This window comes from Phocoena sinus, chromosome 6 (assembly GCF_008692025.1).
Source record: "Phocoena sinus isolate mPhoSin1 chromosome 6, mPhoSin1.pri, whole genome shotgun sequence".
Classification (NCBI taxonomy): domain Eukaryota; kingdom Metazoa; phylum Chordata; class Mammalia; order Artiodactyla; family Phocoenidae; genus Phocoena; species Phocoena sinus.
This window is the reverse complement of record NC_045768.1, coordinates 628199-649127: the sequence shown is the minus strand read 5'-3', so window position 1 is coordinate 649127 and position 20929 is coordinate 628199. Positions and strand designations below refer to the sequence as shown.

The following is a 20929-nucleotide window of genomic DNA, read 5'->3' as shown; positions in this document are numbered from 1 at the left end:
CACAAGAAGGAGGCCCTGGGAGGGCCCGCGGGGCCCGCGCCGGGCAGCGGGTGGCAGGGACGGACAAGAGAATGTGCTGAGAGGACACTCAGAAACCTCCTCCCTCCCGGGAACAAAGTCCCCCTGCACCAGCGACCGGTGGGCAGCAAGCAGGGGGCCAGGAAGACCAAGCCTGATGGACGGGGAGGGGCCGGCCCCAGCCAGACAGCTCTTCCTCCCCACATCCCAGGAGCAGTAAGGGGACTGACCCCAATAAGAGGCACTCCACGAGCAAGGGGGCCGGTCAGGGCTCAGCTGGAGAGAGAACAGGATGGGCCGAGTCTCCTGGTCCAGGTGAGCTTGGGCAGTGGGCTGGGCAGCAACATGGCCTGGGGGAAGGGCCTCGCCTGCCCTCCCCCTTGCAGATGAAGGCATGACACCCGTGACCGTGACCATTGCTGCCCAGCACTGGGGCTGAGCCCGCAGGGAGCTCTGCCAGGCCCAGCCCTGCCCCAAGCCCAGACCTGAACTGGATGACCTCAGGGGCTGTTGCCCTCCCCGCCTACCTGGTGCAAAGGGCTTCCCTCTGGCTATCGGACCTGGGCAGGAAAACCACAGTGAGGTCCGTAGAGCTTCCCAAGGGGTCCCCAGGCTGGCCAGTCAGAGCCCCAGCACCCTGCCCTGCCTTGGACAGGCAGCCGGCAGCATCTGGCATGTCACCAAGTCATCCATTCGTGGAAGTCCAGCACTAAGGACCCCCTGCCCAGCCCCGCAACACCCCTGAGTGACAGTGGGGCCTGGACAAGGCAGGTACTGGGGCTGCAATGGTACCCCTCAGGGGCCTCGGCTCCTGGGTAAACATTAATGGGGCTCAGCACACAGCAGGTCATGTGTGCGCCCAGCAGATCTTTGACCTGCAGCTGCTCCTGGCCTGTGTCTCCTCCCTGAAGGTGCCCCTCACTACCCACACAGGTAGGAGCTTCTAGAACCAGGTGGGGACCCAGGACACTGGGGTCAGGGCTGGGTGACCTCCAGGGCTTAGGCGCCCCCCCGCCCCCGCCACTCTCTAGGAGCTGAGGGTGAGAGAGCAGCTTGGGGGCAGCAGGAGGGAGGGGTGGCAGCAGGCTCCCCAGCTCCCGGGCCTTGGGCACTGGGAGCTGAGGTAGGCGACTCGATGGGGGCTCCAGACCCAGCAGGCTGAGGAGGGAGCCTTGAGGTGGGGTGGGGGCGACCAAGCCCCCTGTCCTGCCCCCCATCACTGGAGGTGGGGCCCTTATCAAGCGGAGATGTTGCCATTTGGTACCAAATACCAGAGTCTAAGCCACGACCGGCTGCAGTGGTCTCTGTGACACCTGATAGGAGAGGTCCCCAAGTCCCCGGCTCCCGACCACTTCAGGCCACACCCCAGCACCCTAGGCCACCCACCAGGCCTTCTTCCAGCCAGGACCAGCAACGGAGCCAGGGTTCCCTCAACTCGGTCCCCCCAAACTGGACTGGGCTCACCTGACAGCCACTTGAGATCACTATAGCCATCTCCCTGCGGACAGAGGAAGGGGACAGTCACCAAGGCCAACGGCGGGTGGGAAGGGAGGACAGCGGTGAGGTCTCAGGCCAGGGGACCCCAAGACCTGGCGGGCAGGGGGAGGAGCTGTGTCTGAACTGCCCTTCCCCCCAGCAGATCTAGATTTGGGCCTGGGCCTGTCCCTGCCCAAAATCCATGCCGACTTCCCTCACCTGCGCCCAGGACCCTCCTGCCACTCTGGACACCACAGTTGGCCTGGTGGACCAGAGGCTGGGAAATGCAGGTACCAGGAGCCCCAAGGTCCCGGAGCCTGGGCCTGCCTCCCTGCCCACCCACCTGGCCTCTGACCCATTGCTCTGGGGAAGCTGGGAGAGGGGCTCCAGCCCATCCGTCCCCAGGAGAGCCCAGGGGCCGGAACAGTTAGGGGCCCCCCTCCTTCCCATTCTTGCCCCTCACCCCAAGCTCCTGTGCTGCAGTCCCCCCAACCCCTTTGGGCGCCACCTAAAGGTGTCCAGGAAACAGCTAGGTTCCCGGTCCTACCTGACCCTGACCCCTGCAGGGACCTCCGGTTCTGCCCCCATCTTGGAAGATGGGGATGTGGACCCCTGGGCCCTCCCTCAGCTAAAGGACACTGGCCAGTCCTGGAAAGGTAGGTCTGGAGATGCTGGGTAACTGGACAAACAAGGCTCGGACTTGCCAGGGTGTGAGCGTGAGAGGGTTCTTGGGGAGAGCAAGGAGGGGGTTTGCCCCAACGGGCCCCATGGAAACCCACCACGCAGACCACCGCCAGGGCACCCTGGTCCCTCAGTTCAACGGCCTGCCTGCCCACCTGCCCCCCCTCCTCCCTCCTGAGGGCAGTGAGGCTCCCCAGAGGCCCTAAGGGGCTGTCTGCTTGGCCACTCTGCAAAGGAACAGAGGAGAGGGACCCTGGCCCTGTGCTGGGAGTGGGGAGAAGAGAAAGGGGCCTGGAAGGGGAGCTGGGGTGGGGGCAGGGTGGGGACTGGCTGAGGACAGCCCTGCCCTCTGTCCTCAGAGCTCAGCATGGCCAGCAGGGTGCTCCAGGGGGCTGCTGGCTTCCTCAAGGTCTGTGGGCTCCTGGGCAGCCTCTACCTCTTCATCTGCTCCCTGGACATCCTCAGCTCTGCCTTCCAGCTGCTAGGCAGTGAGTGACCAGCTAGGTGGCTGGGGGTGGGGCAGCCAGCCAACCCTTCCCAGCCTCAGGGCACCTGTCTCCCGGGCGTAGGCAAAGTAGCTGGAGACATCTTCAAGGACAACGTGGTGCTGTCCAACCCTGTGGCTGGACTGGTCATCGGCGTGCTGGGCACGGTCCTCGTGCAGAGCTCCAGCACGTCCTCCTCCATCGTGGTCAGCATGGTGGCCTCCAAGCGTGAGTGCCCCCCTCCCCTCCCCCAGGATGGTGGTGGCGGGGTGAGGGGCGAGAGGCTGATGCAGCACCCCTACAGTGCTGACCGTGCGGGCATCTGTGCCCGTCATCATGGGCGTCAACGTGGGCACATCCGTCACCAGCACCCTGGTCTCGATGGCACAGTCGGGGGACCGGGACGCGTTTCGGAGGTGAGTGAGGTGCGGGGGAGGGCAGGGGCTGCGGCTGAGGCTTCCGACCACCCAACTCCGTGTGGCCTCAGGGCCTTCGGCGGCTCAGCCGTGCACGGCGTCTTCAACTGGCTCACGGCGCTGACCCTGCTGCCGCTGGAGAGTGCTGCGGCCCCCCTGGAGAGGCTCAGTGCACTGGCCCTGGGCGCTGCCAGCCTGCAGCCCGGGGGGCACGCGCCTGACATCCTCAAGGTGCTGACACGGCCGCTCACACGCCTCATCGTGCAGGTGAGGCCAGCCGCTGCTTCCGGCAGGACCCACACGCCCGGCGTGGCGGGGCGGGGTTTCTTGGGGAGGTGGTGACAGACAGCCGAGGCAGATGTGGGCAGGGCGTCGTCGGCTGGGGGAAGAGAGAGCACACTGGGCCGGGCTGTGGTCCTCTGAGCCCCCCGGGGAGTCCAACACCAGACCCAGACTCCTCTGTCCTCCAGCTGGACGCTGATGTCATTACGGGCAGCGGCACAGGCAACGCTACCAACAGTAGCCTCATTAAGCGACGGTGTGGCACCGAGGTGCAGACGGTGAGGTGCCTTGGACCCCTGAACTCCGACCCACTGAATTAGCCAGTCCTGGCTACTCTGAGCCCGTCCTGAGCCCAACCCGCCTTGCCTCCCCAGACTGCAGGGAACAGCAGCACCTGTGCGGCGGCCACTGGCGGCCCCTGCCCTGCGAGGAACAGCTCTGCCACCGAGCAGCAGCTTCCCTGTGAGGCCCGGTGCCCGCCCCAGCCCCCGCCCACCCCGCGCGCCGGCCGCAGCTCACCCACCCCCGCCCTGCCACCAGGCCGCCACCTGTTCGAGGGCACAGCGCTCGCGGACCTGGCCGTGGGCTTCATCCTGCTGGCTGCCTCCCTGCTCGTGCTCTGTGCCTGCCTCGCCCTAATCGTCAAGCTGCTCAGCTCCACTCTGCGGGGGCCGCGTGGGCCAGGCCGTGAGCACCGTCGTCAACGCTGGTGGGCCTCGGGGAGGCGGTGAGGGTGGCGGCAAGGAGGCCCGACTGGGGGTGACCGGCTCCCCCTCCGCAGACTTCCCCTCCCCATTCGGCTGGCTCAGCGGCTACCTGGCCATCCTCGTGGGGGGCCGGCCTGACCTTCGCGCTCCAGAGCAGCAGCGTCTTCACTGCGGCCGTCGTGCCGCTCATGGGTGAGCACAACGGGTGGCACCTGACCGAGGGGGCAGGGGGTGCGGGGCCCGTGATGACCCTCTGGCTCCCCCAGGGGTCCGGGTAATCAGCCTGGAGCGGGCGTACCCCCTCTTCCTGGGCTCCAACATCGGCACCACCACCACGGCCCTGCTGGCTGCCCTGGCCAGCCCTTCGGATATGCTGATCAGCGCCGTCCAGGTACCACCCTCCGCACCCCTCCCCTGCCCCCCAAGCCCCTCCCACTCCCAACACAGGCCTGGGGCTTGCGCTCAGGCTCAGCCCCCTCCTGTCCAGCCCTGTGGGCTGGAGGTGGCAGGCCTGCCCTGGGGCCTCAGGCTCCAGCTCTCCTGGGCCCCACCTCTGGCTGCCTGCTCAAACCTGCAGCCTCGTCATCTTCCGGGACCCCAGGGGCCCCGTGGGCATTTCTCAGAGTCCCAGGCCTTCTTCTCTTCTCCTGCAGCCTTATCATTTCCAGGACCCTGTAGTCCCAGGGTGCCTTCTCCTCCCCTCCAGCTGGCAGCTCCCCCAACCTCTCCTGAGGGACCACTGCATACTGCTGGCTGTGTCCCTTTGAGGCCTCCTGGCCCTCGGGGGCCTCAAGCCCCTCTATGCCAACGCCTCTAGGATGTCCCCCACCCCCAGGCACCTAAACCCCACAGGCCCCTATGTGGACGACTCACCGTCTTCCTCCGTGCACCCTTGGCTGGTCACAACTCTGCCTCCGGGACGCCTCCCCCAGCTGCGCACCCCACGCCCAGTCCCATTCAGTCCTGCGGATCCTCTCCAGATCATCCCCTGTGCTCCACTCCTTCTGTCCCAGCACCCTAACAGGTGCAGCTCCTGAAAGCCTGGATCTTGCTGGGCTGCTGCCCACAAGAAGAGATGAACCCCAGCCCTCCCCGACTCCCACCTGCTCTCTTGCCTTGGCTCTTTGTCCATTTGGAACCTCCCAGTGCAGGGCCCTGATCCACCCCCTCCAGGAAGCCCTCCGGACTGCACCCACCACACCGACTCCTCGACTTCTTCAGCAACCCCTGGAGGGAGTTGTGTTCTCTCCACGTGTGGCCCTGCAACTCCTCCTCACAGGAGCCAGGCCAGAGCCCAGGGCTGGGTGGCCAAACCTGCTCAGGGATGACATGAGCGGGTCACCGTGAACGACGCGTTGGCAAGCTAAGCAGCTCAGGGGGAAGGTCGAATCCACGGGGTCATCACAGATGCAGTTACCACACGGGGATGCCGTACTAGGGCCCCGACCCTCAAAGTGCTGGGGGGTGCAGGAAGAGCGGGCCCAACACAGCTGGCCAGAATTTGCCCTCCCAGGCTGCCGTCTCGGCTGACAAGCGGGACCCCAAACTGCCTTTGGGCTTAGTGCCCTTTCTGCCAAGAAAGGGAGGGGCAGGCGTCCTGGGGAGCCCAGGCTCCTGAACCCTGCCTGCTCTCCCTCCCTCCAGGTCGCCCTCATCCACTTCTTCTTCAACCTGGCTGGCATCCTGTTGTGGTACGTGGTGCCCGCCCTCCGGCTGCCCATCCCACTGGCCAGGCGCTTCGGGGACCTGACTGCCCGCTACCGCTGGGTGGCCGTCGCCTACCTGCTGCTCAGCTTCTTGCTGCTGCCGCTGGCCGCCTGCGGGCTCTCCCTGGCGGGGAGCACAGTGCTGGCTGCAGTTGGGGGGCCCCTGCTTGTGCTGGTACTCCTCATCATCCTGGTCGCCATCCTGCAGCGGCACCGGCCAGCCTGGCTGCCCCGCCGCCTGCGCTCCTGGGCCTGGCTGCCCCTGTGGCTCCGTTCTCTGGAGCCCTGGGACCGCCTGGTGAGCCGCTGCTGCCCCTGCAAGGCCTGCAGCCCCCCTCAGACTGCGGCCAAGGAGGCCCACTGCTATGAGAACCCCGAGGTCCTGGCCTCCCAGCAGTTGTGAAGAGCGGACGCCCCCACCCCCGTTGACCTCTGGGTGCCCTGAGGGATCCTAGTGGCTGCGGACATCTGCATCACCTGCATCACCTTCTTTGCAAATAAACAAGCCTGTACCCAGGTGTGGGTGGTCTTCTCTCCCCAACCCCAGGCTGCGTGGGCAGGGCCCCACCCGCCTCCATAGGGAGCTGGGAGTGGGGCAGCGCCGTTGCTGCCCCCAGCGGACACCAGGGGCCCGCATTGAGCCCTCGTGGGAGCTGGCCTTCCCCGGAGGTGCGGCTACACAGCTGATCCCCAAGGCCCAAGCTGTGACTCTGTTTCTCTCCGCGGCCACTGGGGACAGAAGGCCCTAAGTAGTGGCCAATCCAGAGCGTAGAGACTTCCCGCAGCAAGAAGCTCAGGGTCCAGGGAGGCTGAAAGCGGCCGGGGCCTTCCCTGTGGGTACAGGAGGGAAAGGGCGACCGGCTCCCACGCACCGCCGCCGCGGAGGACGCGCGCGGGCAGCTCCTGCGCCGTCCAGCCCCCCCTGTCGGCGGTCGGGCTGGAGGACGTCACGTGGCCGCGGCAGAGCCCCGAGTTCCGCAGGTGCGTCGGGGCGTGGGGAGGGGACAAGCAGGACCGGGTGGCCCCAAGGCGCCCTACTCCTCTCCGTCCCCGTTCTGCCTCTATCTCTCTTTCCGCAGAGCGTGGCGCACGCGCTGCAGAGCACGGGGCTGCGGGGTGGCGCGTGGCCGGAGCGGAGCGGAGCGGGGCGGGGCAGGGGGGGAGGCCCTGCGGAGAGGGGAGTGGGCGGGGCGCGGGGCTGCGGGCGGCGGCGGGGGGGTGGGGCGGAGCGCGGGGCAGGCGAGCCAGTGCGCGGTTTCCCGGGTCCGCCGGCCTACAGTTGGCCGGCCGCCAGGGGCGCTACCCTGCCGGCCTGGGCAAAGGGGGTGCTCAGTGCCCCTCACCCCAGGAAAGTGGGTCCTGCCCGCGACGCCCGGCGCCGCTCGCATCTGGAGGCCCCCACCTACGCGAAACACCTCGGCCGCTAGGCGGTCGAAGGCCTCTGGGCCAGGTGCCACCTGGGGGTGGAGCGTGCGGGAGCGGGGCCGCCCCCGCCCGCCCCCTGCTCCTCCCCGCAGCGCAGCGGGTTTCCACACAGGACCGCTTTTGTCTGGCGGCCGGGCGGTAACCGGACACCCCCTCCAGACCGGGGCTGCCCACAACCCCAGCCCGACCTCATGCCTCCGCCCTGAGAGGAGGGCATTGGCGGATCACGTGTCCCGGCACAAGTCGCGCACGGAGAGGGGCGCGCACGCGCAGACCTGCGGGCCGCTCGGGGTCTGGTTTGCCCCGTTAGCTGCTGCGGCCAGTCACCGCCTCCCGGTCCGTGGATGCTACCCTGATGGGGGCACCTTCCTTCCCTGGCCCCCACGTTTGCCTAACCAAACCCGGGGGGACAGGTGTGAATCGTCAGGAAGATGAGACCAGGGACCCCGGGACCAATTATTGTCCAGGATCATGTCCTTTCACTTCTCAGGTCTCTCCGCCCCACTCCGTGTCCCCTAGTCCCTCTCAGCCCCTCCAGGTCTCCTGTCCCCCCCAACACGCTCCTGGGTCTCCTGAGCGTGGGGCTCACCCTGGCCTCGGAAGGAGCTAGTCACACGTTCTGAGAGCCATAGGGGCCTCACGGGAACAAGACCCTTGGGGCAGGCTCATTACCCCCTTTTGGCTTCCCCCCACTTTTGTAACCTCAGGACACACTTGTGGTTCTGACATCAACCTCACTCTCATGGAAGTCCCCTGAGGAGGGACTGGGCCTGGCTGCTTCCCTGGGGACATGGAGGGGGCAGCTCCCCCTCCCCATGGTGGGAAGGCAGTGAGAGGGGAAGAAAGTACCCCATGCACCTCTCCTTCCGGGGGCGGGTGAGGCCGCCCACAAAGGCTGACTACTGGGTCCTTTGAGGCCATGAACGACTGTCTGCCTGCTGCTCCTGCCTGGCGGTAACGCACCCTCCCGCTGGGACCATGGCCACCGGTAAACAGAGCCGTCGTTGTGGATGCTCCGACAGCTGCAGGCTGGGGCAGGAGGGCCAGGCGCCTAGCACTCCCACAGCCCCTGCCCACTCTGCCCTGCGTCCCACTGGGCCACAGAGTTGCACTGGGCCCAGACCGGCCCCCCAGCCCAACCTCTCCACCCTGCAGCAGGAACACCCTTGGCTGAGGGTGGGGACCTGCAGGGCTTACCCCCACCAGCCCTGGGCAGCAGTGGCAACTGTGGTCCTTGGCCGAGGGCCACGGGGAGCTTCCTGCTGTCTTGTTCCCAGTGTTCACTTTGGGAGGGCAAGGCGGACAACCTGGTGCCACGGGGGGCTCTGGGGCTCACACCTGGGTGGGAGACACAACTTCTATTTTGTTACCTGTAAAGTAGGGGGGCCATGCCAAACTCCCCAGCCCTGTGTGCACTGGTCACAGGAAACAGGGACCTTCGCCAGTGGGGATCTCAGCCAAGGGTGGGGGGCAAGGAGAGAAGGCTTTGACAAACATCTCAAAGAGCGCTGCTCACTGGCTCGCTTGGAGGAAAATCTGAGCTTCTCCCTTGCTCACCAGTTTGTGGGTTTGTGACAACTCAATGCTACCAGGCCACAGAGCCTCCCTGCTGCAGGGCCAGGGCCTTGCAGACTGCTGCTTGGGCAGCTAAGCCACTTTGCAGGACACCGTGAGAACCCCGGATGCCAGGCAGTGACCCTGCACACCCCACATGCCACTGCCTGTGGCCAGCAGAAGCCGGGCCCACCTTCCTGGACTGGCATGGAGGAGGGGACTGACCAGCACTTTGACATGCTGACTCACCCTCCAGGTCAGGACTGCAGCTGCAGACCACTCTCAGGGGATGCAAAGGCTAATCTCTATGCCAGCATGCTGCTTGCCCCAACAATTCCATCCACAGATTAAGTATAGCATAACGTGTCCTAACGCTGCAGTATACCCTGATACCGTAGTGTCATGTATTACACGGCGAAGAGGGAAGCGCATTCTCTTTAGGTAGAAATAAACAGGTATTGACCCCAACACCCTTGGGTTGGTGAGCAAAGGAGGGTAAGAACCGCACTGAGAAAACCAGAATCTAGAGAGGACCCAGTGGCCACGGCAATGGAGGCTGTCCAGGGCAGACCCAAGGTCGTAATTCCCGGTTTCTTAAATGTTATGCAAATATAATGCAAGTGTACTGTTTGTAAAAGGATTGATTAAAGGTGTGACCACGTGTAATTTAACTGTTTTTCCTTCATAAATTTTTTTTTCCCCCCAAACAAAAATCAAGGACGAGTAAAACATTTGTCCACCCAGGTGTACTGGTCCGTGGTTGCCAGAGGCCTGGGCGCTGCCCTCGTCTCCACGCAGTTCTGTTCTCTCCTGGGGCCAAGGCCTCAAGGCAACGGGCGCAGGGCCAGAGCGGTCTCCACAACAAGCCGCTGCCAGGCAGGGCCCCCTCCCGCCTGCCCTGCCCTCCTCTCCCCTCCCTGCCCCACCGGGCCCACTTCTCCCCTCCTCTGCCCCCTCTCCCCGGGCCCGGCGCAGCGGCCCCACGTGCTCCCCCACCTGCCCGCGACGGGTGCGGACCAAGGAGGGGGAGCAGGGAGCCACAAGGCCTCCGCCGCTCTGGCGGGAGGGCCCGACTCCACCGACAAACCCGCCCCGCCGCCCCTTGGCCCCTGAGCCCCGTATGTCTCTGCTATGAACGGCTCCGCGCCCCTCCTCGGCTCGGAGACCCCGCAACCTACGCTCGGCCGCCCTCGACAGGGCGCAAGGCGGGCCCGGGCTTAAGCGCTCGCCCACGGGGTGCGCCCCGCCTACCTTCCCCGGGCCTCGGGCCGGCCCTCCCCCCGCCCTCCCCGCTTGGCCCCTCCCGAGCCCGCGCCCCAGCTCGCGTGGGTCCCCGCGGCACTGCGGCGGTTACCAGGACGCTGGCCCAGCGTAGCCAATAGCGCCGGCCTGTCGGCGTGCTCTCCGGAGCCAACCAATGAAACAACAAATCAATCATTTGAAACACCCAATGGACAGAGCATCGCAGAGCGAAGGGGGGTATTTGATAGGGAGAGCAGAGGCCGCGGCGGACCAATAAAAGGCCAAAGGCGTTGGGAAGGCGGGCGTTAGGCGGATCGATTGACGGAGCTGAAGCCAATCAAATGAGGACGCTTGCTAGCCTCGCTCTGGAAACCCAATACGAGGCTGGCGGGGGCGGGCGCGGCGGCTATATAAGCACCGGCGGCGAGTCAGTTGTAGCACTCTGCGCGCCAGCTCTTCGGCTCTCGCTCCTAGTCTTGCCACTGCTGCTGCTGCCGCCGACGCCGCCGACGCCGCCGACGCCGCCGACGCCATGAGGGAGATAGTGCACCTGCAGGCCGGCCAGTGCGGCAACCAAATCGGCGCAAAGGTGAGCGGGGGCGTCGGGGCCGGCGCAGGTCTTCCGGGCGGGGCGCGCGGGCGGCGGGAAAGATGGCGGCAGCGGGCGGGCGGCGGCGGCCCCGCATTGCGGCCCCGCGCGGCGCCCGAACCGGAGTCGGGGCGGGGGCGGCAGCGAGGGCCCTTGGGGACGGCCCGGCGGCGGCGGCGGCGGCGGCGGGGGGCGGGGAGGGCCGCGCCGTCCGGGGCGGGGCCGGCTCCGCGCACCTCAGGCGTGACTCAGCCCCAGTCCGGCCGGCTCGCGTCTCCCGCAGTTTTTGGGAGGTGATCAGCGATGAGCATGGCATCGATCCTACCGGCACCTACCACGGGGACAGCGACCTGCAGCTGGAGCGGATCAACGTGTACTACAACGAGGCCACGGGTGAGACCCCCGCGCCCTTTCCCCACCCCCCTGCCGCCCCGCGGCCCTCCCGTCGCTGACGCCCTCCCGCCCCGCAGGTGGCAAGTACGTGCCCCGCGCCGTGCTCGTGGATCTGGAGCCGGGCACCATGGACTCCGTGCGCTCGGGGCCCTTCGGGCAGATATTCAGGCCAGACAACTTCGTCTTCGGTGAGCTGCAGGTCGGGCTGGGGGGTGGCTTGATAGCCAGGGCGCCTCATAGGTCAAGGGGTGCCCGAGGTCGTCACTTTTAGGACCGCAGAGCCGAGGTCCTGATTCACTCTACACTCCCCGTAGAAGCGGGGTTCAAGGACACTCCTTCCTTCTCGAGTCACTCAATCCCCTGTCCTAAAGCGGCTTTGGGGGGAAGGCCCAGCTGTCCGCACGCACGGAAGGAGCAGGCAGATGTAATCTGCTAGCCGTGCAGGCTGAGTCAGAGGCGTGGCAGTTCGTCTGCCCTTGGGAATTGGCGGAGGCTGCCCGCGGGAGGCAGCTGGCTTGTCGTTCAACTACTTTAGCTTGAAACTCTTTATTTCTAATCGGGGACGTCGTTACGTTATCCGTCTGGGGTCCACCTGCTGTACCTGCGGGGTGGGGGAGGGGTGTCACCTCACGCCGTGTCATCTGGCCTTTTGGCACGGGTGACCAGTGGTGACCACATGCCTGGCCGAAGAGCGACTGGCTGCTCTCCTTTGCAGGTCAGAGCGGTGCCGGGAACAACTGGGCCAAGGGGCACTACACAGAAGGTGCGGAGCTGGTGGACTCGGTGCTGGATGTTGTGAGGAAGGAAGCGGAGAGCTGCGACTGCCTGCAGGGCTTCCAGCTGACCCCACTCGCTGGGGGGCGGCACCGGGTCCGGGATGGGCACCCTTCTCATCAGCAAGATTCGCGAGGAGTACCCAGACAGAATCATGAACACTTTCAGCGTGGTGCCCTCGCCCAAGGTATCGGACACCGTGGTGGAGCCCTACAACGCCACCCTCTCTGTCCACCAGCTCGTAGAAAACACAGACGAGACCTACTGCATTGATAACGAGGCTCTCTATGACATCTGCTTCAGAACCCTGAAGTTGACCACGCCCACCTATGGTGACCTGAACCACCTGGTGTCGGCCACCATGAGTGGGGTCACCACCTGCCTGCGCTTCCCAGGCCAGCTCAATGCTGACCTGCGAAAGCTGGCTGTCAATATGGTCCCCTTCCCCGTCTGCACTTCTTCATGCCCGGCTTCGCCCCACTGACCAGCCGGGGCAGCCAGCAGTACCGGGCGCTGACGGTGCCCGAGCTCACCCAGCAGATGTTTGATGCCAAGAACATGATGGCGGCCTGTGACCCCCGCCATGGCCGCTACCTGACCGTGGCCGCCGTGTTCCGGGGCCGCATGTCCATGAAGGAGGTGGACGAGCAGATGCTCAACGTGCAGAACAAGAACAGCAGCTACTTCGTCGAGTGGATCCCCAACAACGTGAAGACGGCCGTGTGCGACATCCCGCCCCGCGGGCTCAAGATGTCGGCCACCTTCATCGGCAACAGCACGGCCATCCAGGAGCTGTTCAAGCGCATCTCGGAGCAGTTCACGGCCATGTTCCGCCGCAAGGGCCTTCCTGCACTGGTACACGGGCGAGGGCATGGACGAGATGGAGTTCACCGAGGCCGAGAGCAACATGAACGACCTGGTGTCCGAGTACCAGCAGTACCAGGACGCCACGGCCGAGGAGGAGGGGGAGTTTGAGGAGGAGGCCGAGGAGGAGGTGGCCTAGGGCTTGCGGTACCGGGTGAGGCGTGGGAGCTGTGGGAACTCTTTATTCAGTCAGCCTGTTCTCTATAGCCCCGTCTTTCCGTGTGTGTGTGTGTTCTTCTTGTCCTTGACGTCACGTGCTGTACAGGTACCACCATTAAAGCGTTTCATAGTGTGTGGCTGCGCCTCTCCAGTTCCTCCCGACAGGCCTTGCGGGTGCTGTTGCCAAACGTCAGTGCGTAGTTGTCCTGCATGGCTGCGAGGGGCACCGCTGCGGCTGAGCGGGCTCGCCATGTGCGCGGGGTGAGCACACGAGTGGCTGCTGGAGGGGTCGGCTCGGCCTGCGAACACGCAGCCTCCTGGGAGCTTGGGGCTGCCCTGGGCCCCTGCCTCCTGAAGGCGGGTCTGGCCTGTGCACAGGAAACCTCTAGAAGGCCAGCGTGGTCTGCGGGCGGCTGGCCTCTGTCTGACTTTTAGCGTCAGGGCTGTGAAACCCTCGTACACTGGGGAAGAGGGGACGTCGGGTAGTCCTGCCCCAAGGGAATCGTGTGGTCACACGGCTGGCCTTCTGCCTGAGGTTCAGCACGGGTAAGGGGGCCCAGCCCCGGACGCCTCCCCACAGCGACCTGTCGCCGTGACCTTGTCTGGATGGGGGCGGGGAGCCTACTGCACTCACCGGGTATGAACCCCATGTAGAAGGTATCAGGCCTTGGCTGCTGTAGATGGTGCTGCTAGGCCACTGCGTTCTGGGCAGCCTCTCGCCCGGGGCACGGGAGGGATTGCTGAGCAGGAACTTCGGAAACAGGCAGGCGTGGGCATGTGCTGCCGCCCCCAGCTGGTAACCGGTGAGCAGAATGTCCCGGTGGGTGCAAGGCTGATATTCTCCTGGGAATGAGTGGCTCAGGGTCTTTCCCCTCTGTCCCCAACACTCCGGGGCGGAGAGCCAAGACCTAGTCAGAAAGACGTTTGGGGGGCAGGGGCCGGGCGGAGGGGGAGCAGCCTCTTTGGGCCAGGCAGAGTCCCCTCCCTCCAGGAGGCCAGAGCGTGGGAGACCTCTGTGCTCGCCCAGGGATGGTGTCCACATACCTGGCTCTTGTCAAAATCCTCCGTGGCCTGTGCGACCCCATCGCGAAAATTCATCCCTATCACCCAGGCAAACCGAGGGACAAAGCCAGCATAACCTGGGGAAGGAGGAGCCAGGGCCCTGCTCCCGATCATGCCCGTCTGCCCCCGCCCAGGCATTCGCACCTGCTCCCGGGGGGTTAGGGAAGTCCTGGGCTCCTCTCTCCCCCTAAACAGACAGGAATGGGTCAGCAGGAGCTCCCAGTCTCGGGGAGGGCCCCTCGGCAGCCTCACTTGCTCTCCCCAGGTCCTGCCTGGGCCCTCGGAGCCTTGCGGGTGCGTGTCGTGCCCAGGCCCCAGGCACCCACCTGAGATGGCCTTGCGCTGGATCAGGTCGGTGTGGTCCATCTGGGGCGGCCTGTGGAAGCTGCCCACGTGTAGTGTCTCCCGCTGGTGGGCTGGGGCCGGGCACTCTTCCCTCCTGCAGGGGCACAGCTGGAATGGGGAGGGGCAAGTCAGCACGCCAGCCCCCACCGGGCTCTGGCTGTGGTGAGGCTTGATCTCAGTGCTCCCAGTGTGTCTCTCAGTTACCTGGTACTGCGTGGGGGCCTCACGGGCAGGGGTGGCGCTCATCCAGGCCTCTTCCCCTAATGCCAACCGCAGGCCCGGGTGTCCAAGGTCCCTGGAGTCCCCCTTCCTGCCCGGTGGGCAGGGAGGGTAGGGAGGGTAGGGCATGAAGCCTGCAGGCAGTGGGACTTGCCTGGATACATTCTCTCCTCCCGGCGGCCCCTGGGCATCCACCTCCTGGGTGGGAACCGGCCCAGGATCTCACAGTTCCTGTAGGGCTTCAGACCTGTATGGACAGGGCAGCCTTGAGCCACAGCGGGCATGGGGGCGTCCCCGGGGCTGCAGGGCCGGTGGGGCGGGCAGCGACTTAACTGGTGTACTGGGAGACGTAGGGCTCTATCAGTTCACGGCAGGGCGTAAACGGTGGCTTGGACTTGCTGAAGTCCTCGATGGACTCGGGCTTGGCTATGGGGGACAGCACGGAGCACGGGCTCTTCGGCACGCTGGCGTCCGTGAGCAGCTGCGCCGTGGTGCGCCCATAGGTGTTCCCCACCTGGTAGCGCAGCTGCGGGTAGAAGCCGGCATAGCTGTGGAGGAGAGAGGAGCCGGTGTGGACCCAGCCTACTGGCCACGGGCAAGATCCGCGACCCGCCTACAGAATGGGGTCACAGCAGTACCTGCCGTCCGGGGCTCTTGGGGCTTGAATGGGCAGCACAGGCCAAGCACCGAGAACAGGGCTGGCCCACGGGAGGGGAGCTCTGTCATCACCACCATCGGGGGTCCCATCCACCCAGCCACCTTTCAACAGCAAGGGTCTTAAAGATGAGGCAACGGGGAGCTCTGCCCCCCGAAAGCATTGCAGGGGTGGTCTGAGACACAGGGCAGGCCCATTGTACACGAGTCGGTCCCGCCAGAAAGGTATGGTGGGCATGGGCCCGGATGGTGGCCACCCGGGAGGCTGGCGGGAGGTGGCGCTTGAGCTGAGCGTCACTGAGGCCCGTGGGGAAGTGGTGTGGGCGCCACGGCTAAGCCCTGAGGGCGTCCACTGCTGCCCGGGGCCCGTGTAACGCCCAAGGGGGGTGCGTGGCTTTCCTCTTAGGAGCTGCCCAAGAGAATGCAGGTTTGCCAGTCAGCTGCGCGAGGCTGGGGGCTGAAGGTGAGAGCCCCTGCAGCGTCACCGAGTTGGGTCTGGTTCTTCCCAGCCTTTTCCTCGTGCGTGGTCTGAGCGTGTGCTGGTGTGCACGCACGCTCTGGAGGCCTGTTTCTATTCTTATTTATCGGGTTGTGCCGTACAGCACAGCAGGACCTCGGTTCGCTGACCAGGATCCCACCCGTGGCCCTTGCAGTGGAAGCTCAGAGTCCTAACCACTGGACCGCCAGGAATCCCCAGTTCATCTCCTCTTTAAAGCGCGGAGTGCTCTATGGAAGGAGAGGCCCGCCTCCCCAGCTGTCCTCCCCAGCTGTCGCGCTGTCCCCAGTTTTCTGCTCTCGACAGACGTGCTGGCCACCTGAGACGGCTGCTCCAGCAGGGCAGGTCGGCCGGTCCCTCTTGAGCCCCCCCAGCCCTCCCGCCTGGCCCCTCCGTCCCCGGCCTCACCCCCATCTCCCTGGCCTTCCGGGTCCCCAGGCTCCTGCACAAGGGCCTCACCCTCTGGCCTCAGCTTCCTGGAGACCCGGCTCTGGGCCCCCATCACAGCTGAGCAGCCTTCAGCCCTTAGGCCCCGGCCTTGCTCCCCCATCCTCGGGGACCCCAGCCTCCCCGCAGGGCTCCGGCGCTTACCCAAGGGATGTAGTAGAGGTTCCGGCGGGAAGAGGTTGTGCTTCGGGGTAGCTGTCATCGCGCCTCAGGCTCCGCCTGGGCTGCCTTCAGCCCCTCTCGTGCCTGCACCTGGCTCCATCCAGGGAGGAGTCCTTGTTGCCTGGCAACCATTGTGAAGAGGCCCGGCATTGTTGGGCAGCACCTGGGCCGGGCCCCTTCCCATTCCCGGTGAGCACTCCCGCTTTCCGGGAGGCCCGGGGAGGCGTCTCACTGAGGACAGACCTAGAGCTTGGAAAACAGGGACTGTAATTGCAGCCCAGTCGGTCCTGCTAGGTAGTGAAGAGGCAGGGTTGGGTTTGAAACGCTTGCTACCCGCAGGGGGGCCAGTAGCCAACTGAAGGGCAGCCTCCCAGGGTGAGGCTAAGGGAGCCCCACCCCAAGCCCCGTCCTCAGATGCAAGGCCCTGGACGCTTTGGAGGCATTGCCACAAGGTTCCTGAGCCGGGGAGCTGCTGGGACTCTGTCCTGGAGGGTCTTTCCCTGGAGCTGGGCACTATTTTCCATTTTAAAGAAATCCTGATCTGTGTGTGTGTGTGTGCGTGTGTGCGTGTGTGTACGGAGGACTTTCTAACCATAAAAACGAAGAAAAATATCATAAAGGCAACGATTAGCAGGTTCAAATACGTGTCAAAAAAACAGTATAAACAATACTAAAAGGCAGACGACCCACTGGGGAAAAAGTTTGCAGCAAGTGTTATGTGCAGACGTGATATCAGTGGAAACAACCTTACAAAACAAGCCTATGAAAAATTAACACCCCAACAGAAAAATACATGTGAAATGTGCCTATAGTCAACGAGGGCAGAGCCTCTGTCAAACGAATGCTGATGAAACGCTGGTGCTGCAGTTCCTGACGCTCCTTTGCCAGCATGAGGACCGCCTCTAATTTGGGAGCACAAAGGCTGCACAGGCTTTGACCCACCGCTTCCACTCGGTGCGTCTGTCCTGAGGAAATGATCCATGTTTAGCTGAAGACAGGCGTGCACGTCATCCGCCATGGCGGATGGCGGTATTTGTTATAGGGAGAACTCCCAGCTGCTCACGCCCAGTGACAAGGGCTCTGACAAGCTATACCTGCATCTGTGGGTGATTATGCCCTCAGAGAACACCATGAACCACGGGAAGGGCCCCGGAGCACAGACTGGGAGCCCCCCGCCCTGATCAAAGGTGTGTTTCCTCAAGGAAGTCTCTATCTGTCTGCCTGTCCATCTGGAGCACCTCCCGAGGCCAGGCAGGGTCAGCGTCAGATGGGAGGGCTCTGGAGAGGAAGAGACGGGGGTGCGGAGGAGGAGACGTTCTTGGCCGGGCCCCGCCTGGATGAGGCCAAGGCCAGGGCTGAGCTGGTTGGCTGGTCAGCTCTGGAGGGCGCCGCAGGGCCCGGTGTGCAGATGGACTCTTGCTCAGCTGGCCTCGTCATTGTCATTCCTTTGCGTTTCAGCCTCAGCAGCCCCAGCCGTTTGTGATACCCTCCAGCCTCTGTGCCCCCAAGAAGACAGGCCTCCCCACCTCAGGCTCACCTGGGCCGCCAGGCCTGCCTCTGGGGTGGGCACGGTCCACTCAGAGCCAACCACTGTTGCTCCACTTTTCCGAGGGCTGGGTTTTCCGCGGGGCCTCCTCCTGCGCTAGGGAGTCTCCCTGGCCCCTGCACCCTACCCCCACGCCTCCTTCAGCTGGCCCTGCACAGCTAGGTGCCCCCTGGCCCCTGCCCCCTTCTCCACCCTCTGCCAGGGCCTCAGTCCTCCCCGAAGCCCTACTAGAGTGGACCCCAGCCCCCCAGGAGACCCCAGAGTCCAGGAGAGGGGAAGGGTTGGGGCAAGAAAGCGGGGAAGGGAGGAAAGGTGGCCGAGCCAGGAGTCACGGGCGTGGGGCGGCTGAGGGCCTCCTGGCCACGGCTGACCTGCCTGGCCACCTGGCAGGTCCGGGGAAGGGCACCTCCAGGGCTGCTTCCCCAGGGAGTTCCCGGCAACAGGGTGGGGCCCATGACCAGCCAGCGAGGTCACAGAGCCCCGAGATGTCCCTGGGGGAGGGAGCCAGAGACCCTGACAATGAATTTTGACCAGAAGGCGGTGAAATTCCTGGCAAATTTTCACATCAATGGAGGCGAACGCTGGACCCATGGCCCCCTGAAGCAGAAGCCACTTGTGACTTCCCAGTAACTTCCAGGGCGCTGGGCGGGCTGCGGGGCGGGCAGCTGGCGTAGGGTGGCTATTGGCTGGGGGCATGGGTGGCCCCCAGGGGTGCAAGAGCTCCAGGCGGGCCTCATGGTGCTAACGGGCCCCTCCAGGAAGCCCGCCCACCTGCGCCCACAGCCTGAGGGAACTGTGTGAGTGAGGGCTCTGGACCCCCAGCCCCGGGCCGGTCTGGGGAGGCAGGGCCGGTTGGTGGAGGCCCGCCTGGAGGACCCAGGCCCAGAGCTTGCTTCCCGCCAGGGCTGGAGCGACGCCCTCCCGTCGTGACGCGATCTGGGCGTCCCGTGCCCACACCAGGTACCTGGTGCCAGATGCTTCGGCGTGAAGAGTCCTCGCCCACTGCCCCACTCTTCACCATGGGCTCGCATGCACCCGACCCGTGGTGTGCGCCCTCCCCCGAAAGCCCCCGCTGTCCGCCCTCGACCACCGGAGTGGGACCCCGGCCGCCAGCGCCCCCATGACGCTGCCCCCACCGCAGAGGGTTGCGGCTGCAGGGCGTGGCAGACCGTGTGGTTCCCGAGCGAAAGCCCCGTCACCCAGAACGACTTCAACCGGGAGCAGGTTTGCCCGGCGGGTCCTGGGGTGGGGGTGGGGGGCGGGGCCCCCGAGGGAGGGGCCTGCGGCGACTTTGACCTGCAGTGGCCCTCGCCCGCCGACTACCAGCCGCCCGTCCCGCCCGCCCGGCCTTCAGCTTCGGGGGTCGCCTTGCTCCAGGCCCCCCCGAGGCCCGAGCCCACTTGGGGATGCTGCAGGCCTGGGGTGCAGGGCCGCGGAGCCCAGCCCCTCCTGCAGGCCCCTCTGTCGACGGGGGTTAGCTCCATGGCCTATACGACATCCTTCCCGGGTGCCGCCTGCCGGGCCCCTGCCCGCCCGCTTTCTGCATGAGCTGCTCGCCCCTGCTGGCCTCCTGGGTGGGCTCCTGTAAGGAGGTGGGCGGGGTGGGGGAGGGAGGTGGGCACCGGGCAGAGGGGGCGGGCGTGGTAACTGCACCCACCTTCCTCTGCAGCCTGCACCCCTGGGCCCGGCTGCCTATGGCGTGGAGGACTGCTACAACTCTCACTTCCCCTCCGCACACGGGGGTGGTCATCCAAGGCTTGCGGAGACCCAAGTGCCGCGACACTGGCCCCTTCTGCGTGCTCTCGAGCCCAGTGGGTGCAGCTGGCCCACCCAGTTAGCACGTGAATCCCTGGCCTTCCGGGCCTGGGGGCCTTCCCGGGCCTCCCTCTGGAACTCAGTGCCCCCAGCCTGGCCTTCTGACCCTCTGGGCACCCGTGATCCACTCTCCGGGCCGGCCAACCCCTCTGACCTGTGGACCCAGCCTGGAGCCCAGCCTGGAGCCCTAGCCTGGAGCCCCACCTGCCCACCCCCCTTGTTATATAGAGATGCTGTCGGTTCTTCCGAATTCTGTTCTGTGCTTGGTGGCCTTGCCTGGTGAGCTGTGCTGTAGATGTGGCCTGCAGCTAACCTGTCATGTCCCGGCTTTCTCTGGCCAGGGATCCCCCTCACTTCCCCTTCAGTGCTGTCTCCTCTAGGGTGGGGTGGCCTGGGCAGGGTGGGAGGGAGCCCTGTGGGCAGTGTGGGACACCCCCATCTAGCCGTGCCATCCAGGAGAGGGTCCGGCTGCCAGTCTACCCAAGGATCAGGCTGCTTGCCGAGCCGAGGAACTGACCGTTGCAGTGGAGGCGGGGGGCAGTCTTGAGGTAAGGTCAGCCTGCCCGGCCACCAGGTAGGGCCCAGAGGACCAGGTCGTTAGGGCCCGGCCCCCCTTCTTCCCGCACCTGCCCAAAGACCCTGTGAACTCACACGGGGCCGTGCAGGCCAAGCTGCAGCCGATAGACTACCCAGGCTTCACTGTGCGGCCCGGCCCCTGCCCACAGCAGCAGCCTGGCCACTGGACTCCTCGTCATCATGGACCCGCCCTCCTACCCAGGGGTCGGCCCCAAGGCTGCCTCCCTGCAGGGACCTCACCTGCAGCTTGTGGTGGCTCCTGTCTCTGCACCAATTTCCCCAGGGGTCCTCCCTGTGTCATCCAAGCCTGGGCCAGGCCCCCTTCTCTGTCTCCTCTGAAAGCGCACCCCTTCAAACAGTCACCGCTCAGAGCTGCTCCCGCGGTGTTGGCATCATCCCTTTCCGCAGGGAAGCCAAGGACAAGTGAGTCCGAGCGTCCTGCACCTGTGACCTCCTCCAGGGCTGAACCAGCTGGGGGTCAAGCCCCAGCACCCTCGGGAATCAGAGCAGTGGGACTGCAGACTGTTGGCACTGAGCCCGGGGCTGACCAGCTCAGGCAGCGGGCAGCAGAGACAGACCTGGGGCACTCTGGCCTTGGGAGTCTGGCCCAGCGTGGGAGGACCAGGAGCCCTCCTCCTCTCAGCTGCACCACAAGCAATCCCAAGGTCTCAAAGCCAGGGGTGGGACCAGCAGGAAGGATGCAGCAATCCTTTGAGCTGGGCTGAGGAGGGAGGGCTTTCCGGAGGGGGCTTTCAAGGATGAGTCTGCTGGGCAGCGGGAAGGGAATTTATGGCAGAGCAAACCTCAGAAGCCAAGGCACATGAAAAGGGAGAGGG

The 20929-nt window shown here is 65.4% G+C and overlaps 4 protein-coding genes across 4 annotated transcripts; 3 read left to right on the top strand and 1 right to left on the bottom strand.

The window, feature by feature from the left end:
- Positions 1 to 764: 764 nt before the first annotated feature.
- Positions 765 to 6289, top strand: SLC34A3 (solute carrier family 34 member 3). Its single transcript, XM_032636433.1, is given in 15 exon segments — positions 765 to 951; positions 1658 to 1784; positions 2061 to 2150; positions 2535 to 2663; positions 2745 to 2888; positions 2965 to 3076; positions 3148 to 3343; positions 3547 to 3636; positions 3733 to 3820; positions 3899 to 4026; positions 4028 to 4067; positions 4140 to 4189; positions 4191 to 4257; positions 4332 to 4456; positions 5710 to 6289. Coding segments are annotated over 14 exon segments (1812 nt in total). The 5' UTR covers positions 765 to 951; positions 1658 to 1696; the 3' UTR covers positions 6175 to 6289.
- A 4128-nt stretch (positions 6290 to 10417) lies between these two features.
- TUBB4B (tubulin beta 4B class IVb) lies at positions 10418 to 12904 on the top strand. The gene is given in 7 exon segments (XM_032635911.1): positions 10418 to 10581; positions 10866 to 10974; positions 11052 to 11162; positions 11690 to 11820; positions 11822 to 12194; positions 12197 to 12588; positions 12590 to 12904. Coding segments are annotated over 7 exon segments (1335 nt in total). The 5' UTR covers positions 10418 to 10524; the 3' UTR covers positions 12752 to 12904.
- Positions 12897 to 16359, bottom strand: FAM166A (family with sequence similarity 166 member A). The gene is given in 9 exon segments (XM_032635912.1): positions 12897 to 12985; positions 13406 to 13426; positions 13429 to 13522; positions 13816 to 13910; positions 14160 to 14286; positions 14383 to 14597; positions 14600 to 14644; positions 14731 to 14945; positions 16135 to 16359. Coding segments are annotated over 9 exon segments (963 nt in total). The 5' UTR covers positions 16197 to 16359.
- A 1862-nt stretch (positions 16360 to 18221) lies between these two features.
- On the top strand, positions 18222 to 19628 carry STPG3 (sperm-tail PG-rich repeat containing 3). Its single transcript, XM_032635124.1, is given in 6 exon segments — positions 18222 to 18317; positions 18663 to 18926; positions 19005 to 19026; positions 19029 to 19117; positions 19372 to 19437; positions 19439 to 19628. Coding segments are annotated over 6 exon segments (639 nt in total). The 3' UTR covers positions 19541 to 19628.
- The last annotated feature ends 1301 nt before the right edge of the window (positions 19629 to 20929 follow it).